The sequence below is a fragment of the Budorcas taxicolor genome, chromosome 11, assembly GCF_023091745.1.
Source record: "Budorcas taxicolor isolate Tak-1 chromosome 11, Takin1.1, whole genome shotgun sequence".
NCBI classification, from domain to species: domain Eukaryota; kingdom Metazoa; phylum Chordata; class Mammalia; order Artiodactyla; family Bovidae; genus Budorcas; species Budorcas taxicolor.
This window is the reverse complement of record NC_068920.1, coordinates 54,375,804-54,394,437: the sequence shown is the minus strand read 5'-3', so window position 1 is coordinate 54,394,437 and position 18,634 is coordinate 54,375,804. Positions and strand designations below refer to the sequence as shown.

At 39.7% G+C, this 18,634-nt stretch overlaps 1 protein-coding gene across 1 annotated transcript in view; it reads right to left on the bottom strand.

Annotated features, from left to right (window-relative positions):
* GFRAL (GDNF family receptor alpha like) overlaps positions 1 to 18,634 on the bottom strand; it is an 86,753-nt gene that overhangs the window by 48,005 nt on the left and 20,114 nt on the right. The window contains exons 4-6 of the mRNA XM_052648215.1: positions 18,128 to 18,184; positions 17,418 to 17,748; positions 11,235 to 11,485 (exon numbers count right to left, since the gene is read on the bottom strand). Of these exons, the coding sequence (XP_052504175.1) occupies positions 11,235 to 11,485; positions 17,418 to 17,748; positions 18,128 to 18,184 (639 nt within the window). The remainder of the gene's footprint in view (positions 1 to 11,234; positions 11,486 to 17,417; positions 17,749 to 18,127; positions 18,185 to 18,634) is intronic.

Here is an 18,634-nt window from a genome sequence, read left to right as displayed (position 1 = left end):
TTCAGACTTTTTGAAAGTAAAAGTGTTAAGAGGAAAACCACTGGAGAATATAAGAGTCTGAAATGTTTTTGTTAAACTGGGCAGTAGCAGCCCAGTCTTGTGAATTTCCTGATTCTTCTGCTCAAATATTTGAACTGAAAATTCCAGCTTAAGTGGAAACACAAATGAGTGAGGTTTTTAATAGGAAAGTTATGTTGTGAAGGAAGTTCTAATAAGGGGAGAAGCAATGACATTCCAAAGACAGTGCCACCACAGAGACAGACATTGGTTCAGCCAGCCAGCCATCCTTCCACTCACCCTTTATTGAGCAGCCAGTGTGTACCAAACATGTTTTCAGGCACTGTGGCGAAGCTGGCACCTTAAGAGCTGCATGGCGTTATTCTTGCCTTTCTGAACACAGAAGTTTCTCATTCTCTGAGAGGTGTGAGCTAAAAGAGGTTCTGGAATCTCTGGCCAGTGACTGGGGTTTTTCGCACATGTGAATTAGAGCAGTGGTTCCCAAACTTGGTTGAAAATCAGAACCACCTGGGTGATTTTTTATACAGATGTCTGAGCTCCACTTCAGGCCTATTGAATTAGAATAATTGAGGTTAGAGCCAAATACTTATATTTTTAATGAACCCCTAGATATTTCTGAAGGAGGAACAGTTTTTGAGAGCCAAGAATTTTGTGTCCATCTTCTCACTACTTTGCGGTTCTCTTCATGATCATCAGGTTCTTTATTAATAATGGAAAGACTTTTTCTAACAGAGTTAGGGAACTGGCTGTCTTTAGTGAAACATTAGTATAGAAACTTCTAAACATGAGCGTGTGTGTGTGTGTGCGCGCGCATGCTAAGTCACTTCAATCATGTCCATTTCTTCGGGACCCTATGGACTGTAGCCCGCCAGGCTCCTCTGTCCAGGGGATTCTCCAGGCAAGAACACTGGGGTGGGTTTTCATGCCCTCCTCCAGGGATCTTCCAGACTCAGGGATCTAACCCACATCTCTTCTGTCTCCTGCACCGGCAGGCAGGTTCTTTACCACTAGTGCCACCTGGGAAGCCCAAACACGAGTATAGTTTTTGTAAAACATCAAAAAGAAACCACAAAGTCCAGTCCTGAATATAATGCCAAAATCAATGGTATACAAAGGCATAGCAATTAAAACGTACAGAATATTTCCTGTGCAACAGGCATTTTATACACTTAATCCCATTCATGCTCTCTGGATGCATATGGCATCTCTTGCAAGCCCTAGCAGAGGTTGAGCACAGACCCCTCAGATTCTGGAGCAAGGCTATGCCATACGCAGGAGGAGCCCATTTGCCATTTGAAATATAGCTCCTAACATGCTGCTGGGTATTAAGAGATTGAGTCATTAGTTCCAAGAAAGGTTGAGTTCAGAATATAATTGCTAATTAAATGAACAGCTGCCACACCGCAGACCAACCTAGAGGTGACTGAGAGACCAGCGGTGAGTGGGTATTCTCCCTACGGCCAAGCATGGGCAATGCTCCTAATCACCCACTTTGCAGAGATAGATGTGGATAGAAGTTAAGACTGATGGGCAGTGATAGACTGCTTAATCAGAGACATGGAAGAGCATCCTTGGGAAACTGTAGACAAGCAAATGAGGGGAAGAGGCTTATGGAAGGACCAAAGTGGCCAGATCTTTCCAGTTCAGGTTAATGTCTAGAAGAAAGTACCCACCATGGAATAGATCCTCAGCAAACAGGTCAACTGGTGACCTGCCCAGAGGAGGCTGACCATGTCCTCTTCAGCCACCCAATGCCTGTGCACTGAACATGTGATGGCAGAGATGACAGCCACTCACAGACCCTATATATTGGACTTTCTCTCCCTCAGGCAGGACCCTCAAAGTTTTGACAATACTGTATGCGAAAATGCCAGCAATAAAACAGATCGGCTTGGCAGGTGGGTGGCAGGTTGATGACTGCACCTAGTAAGAGACAGAAATGCATTCCTGCTGGAATTTTTACCTGCTCTGGGCATGGTTTACCTTTGCTCCTTATCATCAAAATATTTCCTCCAGTTCCTAGTCTGTCTTTGTGCAGAAGCAACCTGATGGTTCTTCCCCTTGGACCTGGCCTTGTACATCTCCTTTCTTCCCCAGTGTTTTTCTGCCCCTGTAGCATGAAGTGGACATTGGGGTCTGCTTAGCATTTATAAATTCGTTGTTTACCATTTCCAGGGAATCAAGATTTACAGGGCCACCCCTGAGAAGTAGGAGACAGAATTCAAAGGATAAATATCTTTCCTTTTCTTCTGCTGTGAAGACAGCACAGTAAGTCCTCTATGTATGAATGAGCTCCATTCTGGGAGTGTGGTTGTTAGCCCAATTTTTTGCTAAGTCCAACAAAGTCAGCCTAGGTACCCAACTAACACAATTGGTTATATATCACTGCTTTTATGCTTGCTTCCAGATATCCTGGGCTTGAAATACAGATAATGTACTACTGTACTCTATAGAGTAAAGTACACAAAAGCGCAACCACTTACAGAGGATGCATGCACGTGACAATGTGTGTGACGTGTGGACTAATTTACCTGATTGGACTTTGGGGCACAAGTTCCCGTCTTTGAAAGTTTGCAACTTGAAGGTTTGTATGTAGGGGACATACCGTACTGAGATGTATTTCTCAAAACACCTTGGAAGGACCAGAAAGGAACAGGACAAATTGAAAGGGTTGGAGGAACTTTATGAATTGGTTACTTTTGACTGCATTGCAGAGTTTTACAATAAACATATGCACACAGGCAGAAACTTGCTGGGTTTTAAGCAGAGATCAGAGATTAAAATAAGGACCTTACAACATGGACGTTGACTGTCTTAGGTCCCAAGGAGTAAGAGATGTGACTGAACAAGTTTCTCCAGTCATAAAAGGCCCAGTATTTCTGAGTCAAACAAATTGAGTCAGCTATGCAGCAAAAATCAGATTAAGGGGATTACATTTTCACTCAAGTCCATTGTTTAGATTAGCTTAAATCACTGCATTAGAGAGGCATGAGAGTGAGGAAGCAAGGTGATAGACAGACTTGGGAACTAATTCAAGAAAACACTTTTCTATTGTGGATACTGGCACATGGAACTGGCAGAAAGCAAATAGATTGGAAACCAAACACATTTTTAAGAGATTATGTTGCCAAGGAAGCCACTAGTTCACCTGCAAAGAATCTGTGGCTGTTAAACATGAAAACAACTCACAGTCTCTCAAACCTTGTGACCAGAATATGTTCCAGGAGAGCTCCTGTTCCCTAAGGAGGCAATCTTCCCCACAGCCATCTTCAGATTTTGCCAGGGAGGATGGTGGACAAGGAAGAAGCTTCCAGAGGCAAGATGGGAACCACAATGTGGTCCTTTGAATGGGAGTTTTTATTGAGGTTATGCTTTCTCTGTATATATATAGTGTGTCTGTGTGTGTGTGTATATGTGTGTGTGTGTGTGTGTGTGTGTGTGCGCGCATGTGCGTGCATCTATGCGTGTGTGTGTGATTTGTGTTGGGGGGATGGTAGTGAGTAACTACTCTTTCTGATTCTTGGGTCCCGTCTACTCCATGCTTCTACAACGTCTGGATTGCACATCACCCGAGATCCTGCTCTCTGAGTGACTGGCTGTGGCTAGGTGAATGTTTGGGGAATGCTGGGTCAGTTCCCTTGGATAAAAGGTAAGTGTGTTCTCTGTGGAGACAGAAGAGTGAAATAGACATTGGGTGAGTTGTTGACAGAGGCTTACTTGTCAACTGACAGGCACAGGTGCCTTATCTTCTGACTCAAAGCTGTGCCACGGTTTCCCAGCCCTCTTAGAGACAGCTGTGGCCACATGGCTGAAGCACGGTCGACAGGATTCCGCTGGCGGCAATGTGTGCACTTCCACCACCAAACCATTGAATGCCCCTCTGTGCCTATGTGGGCTTCAGCTTTCCGGCTCACCCTGCTTTCCAGCTGAGTGGAGAAGGCTTTGAAGTCCATTCTGACACAGAAAAACATGTTCAGAAGAGGCTGGTCCTCTAAAAGTAGGCTGCTATACAGCCTTTAAAAAAAGAATAAAGCTGTCATATGTGTTCAGTCAGTTCATTCTCTGTCGTGTCTGACTCTTTGTGACCCCGTGAACCGCAGCACCCCTGTCCATCACCACCTCCTGGAGTTCACTCAGACTCACGACATCGAGTCAGTGATGCCATCCAGCCATCTCATCCTCTGTCGTCCCCTTCTCCTCCTGCCTTATGTGTATACATTTGCAAATGGGTCTATCATATATTTTTAAATTAGAAAGGAAACTGTCGATCAGGATGTATAGTTTGATTTCATTAAAAATATATATGTATGTGTGTCAGGGACAGGGAGGCATCAATTTAAGTGTCTACAAAAGGTTCAAGGTATGTGTGTATGTACATACATATTATAATACAAACAAAAAAACGCTGGAAAAAATGCAAAACAAACTTGCAAACGTCAGATCTCTCTAGAAAATGGGATTTGGGGAAGAATTTAGCTTATCTTACTTTCTATATTCTTGAAATTATGTTAAGCTTGTCTCTCAATTATGATGCTTTCCATTCCCTACTCAGATATTTGTCAAACAAGCATAACACATGACAGCTTTTCCCACCTGTCTTTCCTGGTCTACTCAATTCTTCCCACTTCAGATAAAGAGAATGGAACCAAAGGGCTTTGGAAAGCAGCTACAAAGGAAAGCACCTATTAAATCTATTAATAGGATTTAATCGATATAGGTAGTCTCTTTTATGTATTTAGTTTATAAAAAATAATCCTTTAGAAAGAGCAAGCTGAGCCTTCTGAGATAGAATGGGGCTATTTTCAAATCTCTTTTAAATACTAGTCTATAGTTGGCATAAAAAGACAACTTTGCACCTGGGAATAAGAGAATATTCCTGACAGCATGCCGGAGAAGCACCCCACTCCAGTACTCTTGCCTGGAGAATCCCAGGGATGGAGGAGCCTGGTAGGCTGCAGTCCATGGGGTCGCTAAGAGTCGGATATGACTTAGCAACTTCACTTTCACTTTTCACTTTCATGCACTGTAGAAGGAAATGGCAACCCACTCCAGTGTTCTTGCCTGGCGAATCCCAAGGATGGGGAAGCCTGGTGGGCTGCTGTCTATGGGGTCGCACAGAGTCAGACACGACTGCAGTGACTTAGCAGCTGACAGTACACAGTATACACACATATGTGTGGACTGATATGTCCACACATGGACATGGCCAGATGGTCAATTCCAAAATCAGACAGATTATATTCTTTGCAGCCAAAGATGGAGAAGCTGTAAAGGGTCATCAAAAACAAGTGGCTCAGATCATTAACTCCTTATGGCCAAGTTCATATTTAAACTGAAGAAAGTAGGGAAAACCACTAGATCATTCAGGTATGACCTAAATCAAATGCCTTATGATTATACAGTAGAGGTGACAGATAGATTCAAGGGATTAGATCTGATAGAGTCCCTGAAGGACTATGGATGGAGATTTGTGACATTGTACAGGAGACAGTAATCAAGACCATCCCCAAGAAAAAGAAATGCCAAAAGGCAAAATGGTTGTCTGAGGAGGCCTTACAAATAGCTGAGAAAAGAAGAGAAGCTAGAAGCAAGGGAGAAAAGGAAAGATATAGCCATCTGAATGCAGAGTTCCAAAGAATAGCAAGGAGAGATAAGAAAGCTTCCTTCAGTGATCAGTGCAAAGAAATAGAGGAAAACAATAGAATAGGAAAGATCAGAGATATCTTCAAGGAAATTAGAGATACCAAGGGAACATTTCATGCAAACATGGGCTCAATAAAGGACAGAAATGGTATGGACCTAACAGAAGCAGAAGATGTTAAGAAGAGGTGGCAAGAATACACAGAAGAACTATACAAAAAAGATCTTCATGACCCAGATAACCACGATGGTGTGATCACCCGCCTAGAGCCAGACATCCTGAAATGCAAAGTCAAGTGGGCTTAGGAAGCATCACTATAAACAAAGCTAGTAGAGGTGATGGAATTCCAGTAGAGCTATTTCAAATCCTGAAAGATGATGCTGTGAAAGTGCTGCACTGAATATGCCAGCAAATTTGTAAAACTTAGCAGTGGCCACAGGACTGGAAAAGGTCAGTTTTCATTCCAATCCCCCCAAAAAATAATGCCAAAAAATGTTCAGACTACCATAAAATTGCACTCAACTCACATGCTAGCAAAGTAATGCTCAAAATTCTCCAAACCAGGCTTCAATAGTACATAAACCATGAATTCCAGATGTCCAAGCTGGATTTAGAAAAGGCAGAGGAAGCAGAGATCAAATTGCCAACATCTGTTGGATCATTGAAAAAGCAAAAGAGTTCCAGAAAAACATCTACTTCTGCTTTATTGACTATACCAAAGCCTTTGACTATGTGGATCACAACAAACTCTGGAAAATTCTTAAAGAAATTGGAATACCAGACCACCTGACCTGCTTCCTGAGAAATCTGTATGCAGGTCAAGAAGCAATAGTTAGAACTGGACATGGAACAAGGGACTGGTTCCAAATCAGGCTGTATATTGTCACCCTGTTTATCTAACTTGTATGCAGAGTACACCATGAAAAACGTTGGGCTGGATGAAGCACAAGCTGGAATAAAGATTGCTGTGAGAAATATCAATAACCTCAGATACACAGATGACACCATCCTTATGGCAGAAAGTTAAGAGAAACTAAAGAACCTTTTGATGAAATTGAAAGAGGTCAATGAAAAAGCTGGCTTAAAACTCAACATTCAGAAAACGAAGATCATGGCATCTGGTCCCATCACTCCATGGCAAATAGATGGAGAAACAATGGAAACAGTGACAGACTTTCTTTTACTGGGGTCCAAAATCACTGTGGATAGTGATTGCAGCCATGAAATTAAAGGATGCTTTCTCCTTAGAAGAAAAGCTATGACCAAACAAGATAGCATGTTAAAAACGGGAGATGTTACTTTGCCAAAAAAAAAGTCTGTCTAGTCAAGCTATGGCTTTTCCAGTAGTCATATGTGGATGTGAGAGCTGGACTATAAAGAAAGCTGAGCACCGAAGAACTGATGCTTCTGAGCTGTGGTATTGGAGAATACTTCTGAGAGTCCCTTGGCCTGCAAGGAGATCAAACCAGTCCATCCTAAAGGAAATCAGTCCTGAATATTCAATGGAAGGATTGATGCTGAAACAAACTCCTATACTTTGGCCACCTGATGTGAAGAGCTGACTCACTGGAAAAAACCCTGATGCTGGGAGAGATTGTAGGCGGGAGTTGAAGGGGATGAGAGGGTTTGATGGTTGGTGGCATCACTGACTCAGTGGACATGAGTTTGAGTAAACTCTGCGAGTTGGTGATAGACAGGGAGATCTGATTGCTGCAGTCCATGGGGTTGCAGAGTTGGACATGAAGGAGCAACTGAACTGAATATACATACAGAAAATTTTACAGATCATAAGCTCTTGTGGTAGGCTGAAGCTATCTTTCACCTGTCAGGTTGGTACTACTTACATTCACTACTTCACATACTTTTGGAACAACAGGGAAGCCTGGTGTGCATGCAATCCATGGGGTTGCAAATGATCAGACACGACTGAGTGACTGAACTGACCTGAGCTGTGGACATTATTTTTCCAGTAACAGGAAGAAATCAGTGATCTCTTAATTCTTTTCATTTTCGCCGTCCTCTCTGTCTTAACTAATTTCTCTTTCTTCCATTTCTCTCTTCCCTCTCTCAGCTCTAACTGCCACAGTTTATTCTGGGCTGCCAGATGCCAGAGGGGAGTGAGTCTGTAGATGCAGAAGTTTGCAAGGAAGTGCAAGTTGGTGGCTGTTGTAACCAGTGTCAGCAGGAGGCTCATTGCCCAAATGTGGTCCTGCAGGCAGGCACTGAGGTGTGCTCTTTAGCAACTTCTCAAAGCTCAGATCTGAGACGAGAAAGTGGAGGTTCTGCCTCAGAGGGCTATGGAGCAGCCTGAGTGGACACAAGCTCTAATTGTCCTCATGGTTTTACCTGCAGGACAGCACTATGGGATGGAGTCAACCAGCCAGCATTAGGGTCCCACGTCCACCGCAACCTGTGATGGAAGTCCAGCACCCATCTCACCCCTCAGTTTCCTTCATCTCCCAAGTGAAAATGCAAAAATAATAGTGTCTAGTTCATGGGCTAATTAAAGTTAGGAGAGAAATGTGACCCCAAATAAGCACTGATTCTAGCAACTGTCTCATTCTTTGTAATCATTATAAGATTCTGACTTGGATACATTGATGTAGGTGACTTCCGCATTAATTTGTTTCAAGCAAATGCTTTTCAAACTTTTGAGAGCAACACATTAGCGAGTCATGAAGTCAATTTAGCAGATAATCAGCATTGAAAAAAAATGGAATAGAATAATAATTTTGAAAAAACAGAAGACACTGCTCATAAAAATCTAATGTAAAATGCATTGCTCACTGTGGTCTGAGGCCAAGTGAATTTGAAACATGACTTTAAGCCAAACAAATATAATAAATGGAAAATTTTTCCCAACTGTCCTCTCTGTTCTATTCATTCTGCTCCTTTCAGATAAAGAACACAGAATGCGAGGGTTTTGGAAACCAGCTGTAATAAGAGCAGCTTTTATTTTAAACATTGATAAAATGTCTGAACTAATATTTATTTTTTGTTTCTTTAATTTTATAATGGAATATAGTTGATTAACAATGATGTGTTACTCGCAAGTGTATTTTGATAACGCACAAGCCTGCTGGGCTGATGTAAAAACTCAGAGGCAGTGGTTAGAAAGAGTTCATTCAAAAATCTCCATGCGCTACCACTTCCCAGGTATATGGGGCAAAGGATGGAGGCTTGTTAGCACTAACCAGGCCAAGGGTTCCATTCGTGTTTTTGTCTGAAACTTTTTCTATAGTTTAAGTACCCAGAACTATGACAGATGGCCGGAGGGCCTTTATGGTTCCTTTACTTCTATAAACCTGTCACTTAAAATTCTGACTTTAAGTAATGCTTGAGGAGAAAACCTCATCATGTTTAGTCTTCCGAAGTGAGTGAAGAAATGTGAAATGATTTTGAATTCTCGTGTTTGTAAAACATTATAGAGTTTGTCAACGTTTATGGATTTCTGTGTCCATTTCCACTGTCTCTTCATGAATATATTCGATGTATGTATATATAGCTTTGTATGGGTAGCCAAATACAATGAAAGCAAAACATAACACTAATTAAAAACACATGGAAAAACCAGGCTTGGGAGCAGAATTAAGTTGCTGAACTGGTAGTTGAAATTTATGCCCAAGGAACTGGTTTATCACTAACTTGTAGGATATACATTTTTTCCCCCTGGTATCATTTCATATGGAGAAACCACTTATAAATAATCATGATAGTGTAATTGTATATGTTGCTGATGGTTTAGGTTATTTTATTTGGTATTTCCTTTTGTAATATTAGGAGCCATTCATTATAAATACCTTTAGTTCCAACAGAATTAGCCACCTAATATTAATCAGAGAAAAAGATTATTTAGAAAATATGACTCAACATACATCATGGAGTAATTTTCCTCTTTGCATCATGATTTCGATTGAAATATATCTGTAGTGCTAATTATAGAAATTGTAGGAATCCCACAGAGAGCTTTGTTGGAATCAAAACCATACATTCTGAGTTGTATGTCTATTAGCTAATGCATAGCAGATCACCATTTTGATTATATTGGCTAATGTGTTTCTCTGTAGTATCTTTAAAGAAAGATAGAAAAGAATAAAATATCTGTATCTGTTTGTAGTTAGATAAGTACTCTTGCCTGGGAAATCCCACGGACAGAGGATCCTGGTAGGCTACAGTCCATGGGGTCGCGAAGAGTCGGACACGACTGAGCGACTTCACTTTCACTTTTCACTTTCATGCATTGGAGAAGGAAATGGCAACCCACTCCAGTGTTCTTGCTTGGAGAAGCCCAGGGACAGATAAGCCTGGTGGGCTGCTGTCTATAGGGTCGCACAGAGTTGGACACGACTGACGCGAGTTAGCAGCAGCAGCAGCAGCATAGACATATATAAAGATATATGCAGATCTGTATCTATACAAATGTGCATAAATATCATGATAGTTTCATTGTATATGGTCTTTTTTGCAATGGTAAATGTCTATTATTCCCTCCTGAAGTTTTGGTACTTGTGGGTTTGGAGATTACAAATAATGATCTAGGGGCTGAGAATGTTTTGGGATTCGAATATAGTTGCATGGGTTAAGCCTGAAGGTGGATGATGGAGAGGTCCTGAATTAGCGTGTGATCACATTGTTAGATTTCTTCCTAGGAGACTTATAGCCAAATTCCTTTCAACCACTTGTTCCCTCTGAGACCCTAGACAAATTATTGAAATTCCTAAATCTGAATGGAGTAAATAATAACTTTAGAAAATGTGTTTCCCATCGCCTCATTACAGGTAGATTAGCACACATATTAAAGACCAAGGGGAGTAACTAAGTCCAAGGATAAATATGTTTCACTTAGATTGGGACAGCCATACAGTAGATTGCTAACTATCCCTGGTGAATCCAACTTTGAATATAAACATACTCATACACACCTTTTTCACAAAAACTGTGAACTCAATCATGTGACTTGCTTTGTCCAAAGGGGCATTAGGAAATATAGCAGAAGCAGACACTTGGTAAGTACTTGTTTACTGGGGATTAACTGCTAGGAATGTTGCTATGATCATGAAAGATGCAGGGTTTACTGCTGCAGAGGTCACGTGAAGGAGAACCCAGCCAACTGTGCTTGCTAAAATCAGCCTTGGTCTCACCACCAGATGACTGGCCACCCAAGCAATACCAACAGAAGAACTATCCAAGTGGGCAAAGCCCAGTGAGAAGAATTGTGATCAAATTATTATTTCAAGTTTTGGGTTGGTTTGTTATTTGTAATAGATACCTGATACATTCAGTTATCTGGTAGGATAAATGTTTTAGGCTGTTGTTATTGAAACCAATAAATGATACCTAGGAGTGAACAATCATACAAATTAAAAACATGCGTCACTTGCAGATAAATGAGTTAAAACAGCGTATGCACATAGCATGATCAGGAAACATTTAAAAACTGAATAGCAAACATAGCATTGTCTTTGTGAATGGATTTTCCATGTTAGATTATTACTTCGTGGTGTATACAGAAAATGAATATATGTTACATTGCCTTCTCCATATGTTGATATATATATATATATATAAAACTTACGGAAACATGATTTTCTGTGGAGCATATGCTGAAAAATCTCGCACAAGGATTCTTCACTTTGGGTAATGGTCCTGCAGGTGCACTGCACTTGAAGGACCGTCCCAAGGGTACCAATGTAAGCTGCTTTGCAGTCATCACTTCCAGAGCAAGTGAGGTCTTGCTTGCTTAAGGTACCAATGCATGTCTCATCCTCATGGCACTTTCTCATCACCTGCTGCCAGCACTTTGCCTGGAATGTTCTATAGCGCCTCCTGGAAAAAGTCAAGAAATGGAATGAGTCTCTAAATATCATTAATTCTCACTAACACGTAGTGATATCTCACCTGACAAAGAAAGAAAGTGAGGTAGTTCAGTCGTGTCCAACTCTTTGCGACTCAATGGACCACAGCCTACCAGGCTCATCCATGCGTGGGATTTTCCAGGCAAGAGTACTGGAGTGGGGTGCCATCTTCTCTAGGGGATCTTCCCAACCCAGGGATCCTGCATTGCAGGCAGATGCTTTACCCTCTGAACCACCTGACATAAAACAAAATGCCTTCTGGATGCTTCTAAACATAGCTGGAAACTAAGTTTGTATGATCAAACATCCTAATAGAGAGTGGAAGAAAAATTAAAGAAATCTTGTGAATTATTTTCCTTTCATGATGAAAGACAGAGGCTAAGTTTAGGATCCCCTTGATGACTCTTCCTTCCTTACTAATTTTATTTCAGTGGGTGATGATTTGCAGTATGAACTATTTGGGAGATTTATTAGCAATAATTTTTGAAACAGAATATGGTTTTGAGACTATATTTGACCGTTACCTCCCACCAAGTGATCTCAGAAAAGACTCCTGACTTTTCATGAGAGTTCTCCCATAGGATGGGAAGTCCTGTGCTCTTTCTCAATGTTTCTAAGCAGATAATTAGAATTAACATTAATGCTCTGGGGTTCTCTGGCAGCATGAGCTAATTTAAAGCAAAACATGAGTTTATTTGATGGCTGAGATAATCTGCTAGAACCACATCCATTCATAACTTTTCTGACTACATATTTCATTCCTGTTGAATAGAAGTCTGGATAATGTACAATAATTTCATATTTGGAACTTTCACAGTAAGAAGATATCTACTCAGTGGAACCAAGGATATTAATCTTTGTCTTTAACACTTATCACTTATAATTATTTTTCCTTTTCTTGAATAAATCACTATAAAATGTGCATGCAAAGCCTCTGAGTATATGTCATTTGTCCTGACTTTACTTGCTTTCATGACGTTCAGTTCGGTCGCTCAGTCATATCTGACTCTTTGGGACCCCATGAGTCGCAGCACGCCAGGCCTCCCTGTCCATCACCAACTCCTGGAGTTCACTCAGACTCATGTCCATCGAGTCAGTGATGCCATCCAGCCATCTCATCCTCTGTCGTCCCCTTCTCCTCCTGCCCCCAATCCCTCCCAGCATCAGAGTCTTTTCCAGTGAGTCAGCTCTTCGCATGATGTGGCCAAAGTATTGGAGTTTCAGCTTTGGCATCAGTCCTTCCAAAGAACACCCAGGACTGATCTCCTTTAGAATGGACTAGTTGGATCTCCTTGCAGTCCAAGAGACTCTCGAGTCTTCTCCAACACCACAGTTCAAAAGCATCAATTCTTTGGCACTCAGCTTTCTTCACAGTCCAACTCTCACATCCACACATGACCACTGGATGCTACTCTGCTTAAATCCATAAATCGCATCATTTTCAATAATCTTGTATTTTAAGTCATCTTAAAGGAATCAGCTTTTAAATACAATGGTAAAAATTAATAATATTTACATTTACGTTTAGAAAATATTGCAAATATTTGAACATATAATTCTGAATCCAGAAGAACAAGTATGTTCCTTTAATGCAATTAAGAATTGTATATAAAATTCCATCTAAATGCAAGCACTGGCAGTATTAATTGTCATTTATGAGGTTGACAGGTGCCATTTATTCTTTCTTAAATGTATGTTTTATAAAGTTTGTTGCATGATTTATGTCTTCATAAAAGTTATTTAATTCAAAAAAATTTTGAAATTTTGAAAAACTGACTAACTGAAGGATATTCAATTAAAAATAAAAATATAATAAAAGCTCTTTGGTATACTCATTTTCTAAATCATTTAAAAATAAATATGATAAATTTTTTATATTATAGGAATTGTCCTTTATGTTTGAAATGCTTTGCTGTATAACTGTTTCATTATGCTTATTTTCTAGATAGTCTTCAGTTTCTTATTCTGGTTTTTATTTGAAACATTAACCATCTAAGGGAGTAATTGTTAAAATAGAGTAGATCATTTTGTTTTAGTTTTGCTGTAAATTTCTGGTTACATTGTAAACCATAAGAGACTGTGGTCTGTGTGATTTCTGCATATAGAATGTATTACATTTACTTCTGTGACCTAACATATAGTCAAACTTTGTGAATATTCTCTGGCACTTAAACATGTTTATGGTGAAGTTTCTAAAAACGTAGGTAACATTTCTTCTAAGCAAACATTTTTTTCACTACTTTCTGGAGCTTATACATATGAAAAAACAATTTCCTATAAATCCCTAAACACTTATAATTGACAAAATATAATCTCACTTTCCAGTGTATATATCTGTATTGAGCAAAATTAGTTGAAAAAAATAGTCTTTATATCACCTTCTTCGGCCTTTTCAAATAGAGGAGTTTTAAGACCTATTACAATTTGAGGAGTCTTGTACAGGGGACATAAGTTGTATTTTAAAACCTAACTGTTCTGCTTTGCTCCAGATATAAGCACTTCTGCAGGAAAGATATATGATAAAGTCTTAATACTCTCACTGAAAAAGTTGTTTTTCATTGGGAGTTTTTTTTCCATCTGAATTACATTAACGATAATTTAATAAAAATACTGGAAATCTCCCTAAGGCAAAATCTGCTTGAGCAAATGACAGAATTTGTCTTTTCATCTTGACAGCTAATATTGTGTAATATTTCCATCTCCTCTATAAAGTATTCATTAAGAGACTATTTGCACATGGTGGGAAGAAATAGAAGACACACAGTCCTTAATCCCTGAATTAATATGTAAAAGATAGAAATTACATAAGGAAAGACATGTATCTGTACATTAAAACATTATACACATTAAGTACAAGATACTTAAAAATGGAGGGAAATTAGGTGACATTTTAAAAATTAATTTATTTAATTGGAGGCTAATTACTTTACAATATTGTAGTGGTTTTTGCCATACATTGACATGAATCAGCCAGGGGTGTACATGTGTCCATCATGTTCTAGACTCTGCACTACGCACTTCGGAGAGGTCATGAAATCCAGGATTCCTTGTAGAGGAAAAGTATCAACTCTGTACCAGTTAATCTGAGAAAGTGTTGATGCTAAGGTGAGGCGCGTGCTAGAGTGTGTGTTTCAGAAATCATCACAGAGCTTCTCAAAGGTCTATAGCAGCAGACTCCATCACTTGCATTAAAATATTTTATTTTATAGGGAAGCTCAGTTATGCCATGCTGAGAAAACTGAGTACAAGTCACTCCAAGTTAATAAGGTAAAATATCCAGTACCTTGGCACTGGAATCAGGTAAAGCTGGGTACCCATCATGGAGACATCTGGCATTTTTACATGGATTACTTAAAGAAAAAAGTGTTCCCTGGATGGTTAAAATGTTATTTGGTTTCACTGCTAGTGTAGATAAATGTATGATAGATAGTAATATTCTATGAGAATATTAGTGTAAGCAAACATTTTTACCAATTTCCTTGATTGTATGTGATACCATTATTTTATTACAACTAAAATCACTTTTTGGCAATTAAGTTACTGTTTTCATTAAATGCTTTTTAATGTTTTATTTATTTTCTGTCATTGAGCTTAAGGCTAATTCCAAACACATTAGGGGAATTAAAAGGTGCAAAAAGTCTGCATCTTTGAATCAGTGAAATATAATAGTTCACTTAATAAGAATTTTTGAGCTTTAAATGAGTTTGGGAAAAATGTAAACTGCATTATAAAAATAGTTTTTGCCATTACTTTTAGTATCATCTCAAGAGAAATAATTCATAAACTTAAACTAACTGATAAACACTTACAGGACAAGATCCTCGAACAAAACTTTCTTAAGAATTTTGGCATTCGCATGATAAGTTGAAGGAAAAAAAAACTCAAGCATTCTGCTGAGATCTTCACCCTTTCTCTTATAGAATGTGCATTATAAGGAAGTAGTTGTCTTTTTTGACAAATATTTGCAAGACCTGGAGCCACTTTGCAAGCTGGGATGACTGACAGTGAAGGTGTGAGGAGAGTTAAAGCTGAAGGAAAGCACTTTACCAAGAACCAGCCCTTTAGGAAATGATGTCGTTAAATCTCATTTTCCAGTGGTTCAGGCAGGTGACAAAAGTCACAAATTTCTCCTTGAGCTATCACACTGAGCCCCTCCTCCACACTAAATGTTTACTTTGATCTTTAAGTGAATTTACTACATATGGATTTTTATTCATTTAAAGACAATTAAACAATACTGTCCTTGATAGAAAGTACCAGGCAAGCAAACTAAATTATCCTGGGATGATTATCCTAGGAAGCAGAAGATTCATCCCATAATTATACAACTGAATGCTGGGTTTTAAAGAAAGCTCTTTTAACGTGGTAACACCAATGTTACAGATAGTTTTGATTTTATTCTTTCCTCCATCTTCTTACTTATTTCCAAAGAGGCCCATTTCACTGTGGCTTTCTTACCACACCTAAGATCAATTTGCCTTGAATTTTTAAGGAAAGGTGTTTATCAAAGACCACAGTGAGGAAAAGAGAAATTCAGGGTGTTGGATTCAATTTAAGATTCCCAGGAGGAGTTACCTGCAAAGGTAAAGTCTAAATTCCACTAGCAGCTGGAGTGGAAATTTTAATAAGTTGAGCGGATCATTCACACCTCTGCTCAAAATCCCTCAGCATCGCTCTGCGTTCTTGGAGTAAATCCTATCTCCTGTTCCTCTCCGCCTTGTACACTCTCTCCTCCTTGCACGAGAGCCCGCCATGTACATTTCTGCCCTGGCACTGGCTCATGCTTTTGTTTGGTATCTCTTCTTTCTGAAACTCACTGAGAGAAACTCGTTTTCTCGCTTCTTCAACTCCCATAAAATGTCTCTCCTGGGGCCATCCCACTGACACTGCAATTCTTTTATTCTTTCTGCCTTTCACATTCCCCTTTATTGCACATGCATGTGTGTGTGCTTGTGAATCTCCAGAGTACTCATCATCAAACAATATAGGAATGTTAGTCACTCAGTCATGTCCAATTCTTTGTGACTCCATGAACTGCCCACCAGGCTGCTCTGTCCATGGAATTCTCCAGGCAAGAATACTGGAGTGGGTAGCCATTCCCTTCTCTGGAGCATCTCCCTGACCCAAGGATTGAACCCAGATCTCCTGAATTGCAGGCACATTCTTTACCATCTTAGGCACCAGGGAAGCCCATTTACAACCGTGAATAATACACACTTTCCCTATTTATTTTCTATCTACACCCTCTGAAAACATTCCACAGGGCAAGCATTGTTATATCTTGTAACCAGATGCGTAAAATAGTACTAGATGACTGGTAATTGCTTTTTGAATAAACAAGTAAATGACTAACATTACTGCCCTGAGAATCCAGGATGAGAGGCTGGGAAGAGGGGAAGGGGTGCATTCCTGACACCACGACACATGTGTGCGAGGGAATCTGAACTCTAGCCCCTTCCTCATCTCCATCCCAAAACAAAAAGATTTATTGTGAAGTTTGAAGGGTCACCTCATCAGAATCCTGAGAGGTTATCAGCCTTATATAATCATACCCCCCAAAGCCAATAATCAAACTGACACAATAATAAAACTGACTGCCAGGTCTGTTAAGCAATTCATGAGTCTCACTTGAATCTGTAATTTTATTAATAATGCTATTTCATGATTACCCAATTCTGACAATGATTTTTTTTTTAAATTTCCAAAATATATTATGCATTTGAGTCTCCAAAAGAATACTACACATGTCCCAGAGACTCAAAACTGTGAATTGTCTGGCTTTGTTTACATCACGTTGGATGATGGTGGGAACTCTAGCTAATGGAATGAGATCGAGTGTTGGGACTGAAGTGTAACAAATAAGGTGCCAAATCAGAAAGCAGGGTACGCATGTTTTTACTCACCTGCATAATTCATCATCTTGGCAGCTGTGAATTACATCGAGGCAGGTGGGGGTTGGAACTCTGTTCACTGCACATGGCCTGCTGCGGAGTGCTTCTCTGGCCTGTTGACAAGGCTCATCAGCAGGAGCACAGTCACAGAAAGCCAACATCTGGGCAATGTTAAACGGCATATTTTGATAGAAGAAGCGGATGGCTGCTTGGCAGTGTTTCACATCACACAGCTCTCCATCCGCTGAGCAAGCTTTCAGGTAAAGGGCCAGCTGGGCATTGCAGAGTGCATCCCCAACGCAAACCTCTGCCACTTCCAGGCAGGACTGGACCCCTCTGCTTCCTAGAAGGAAGGGTACATCCAGGTTGTGGAAAAGTAAACAGAGAGCTGTGCATATAGAATCTGCATAACACCATGAGAAATCCGTGAGCAAAATACAACAATGTGCCCTTATGTTGCTTTTGGCAAATAGTCCTGTTTATTTTGTTTACTTTTCTTTTTTTCAGAGTTGGTATAAACTTACTGGTCCTGAGCAGTGGGCTACTTGAACCATCTTTCATCTACACTGGACATGTATTATGACCCAGAAATGGTGGGGAGTGTATAGGACAACTGAACTCATTTTGTAATGACATATCTTGAAGAAGCCTAGTAACTACATTTCAAGTTAAACTGTCCAGTATTCACAATGCAAATCAAAATGAATATTTACAAACATTACCATGATAGGAAAGAGTGGTTCGATTCCACTTGTATTTATTATCCTCTTTTATGTTATCTAGAAGAAAAAGAAAGAGACTATTTTATTAGTGAACAATTTTCTAAATTTAATAGGGGAATGTAGACAACATTTGTCAATCTGTACTCCAGTAAAAATACATATAAGCTCATGTAACCCTTATTTAACCTTGGTACACAGAATTAGTGAGGTACAGATGAAGAAAAATAAACCACTGTAACATCATTCAAGTCAGTTAAACAGCTCTGTTCTGAGTATTCAGTTACTCGAAGATTTAAACAAATGCTAATGACTAGGCCATGTGCAGAGAAGTAAACAAAGAGTCTGTCTGGGGAGAGAGAACAGAAGAAATATTGTCTGAACCAAAAAAGCTTTCGCCAGTAAGGTCTTAATTAGATTGAAAGGCAATTTAAAGACTATTTCCACCTCTGACTATCTTAGCTTCCCAGAGTTTTTAGGAATTATAATTATAGAATTGGAGAGGTTGAT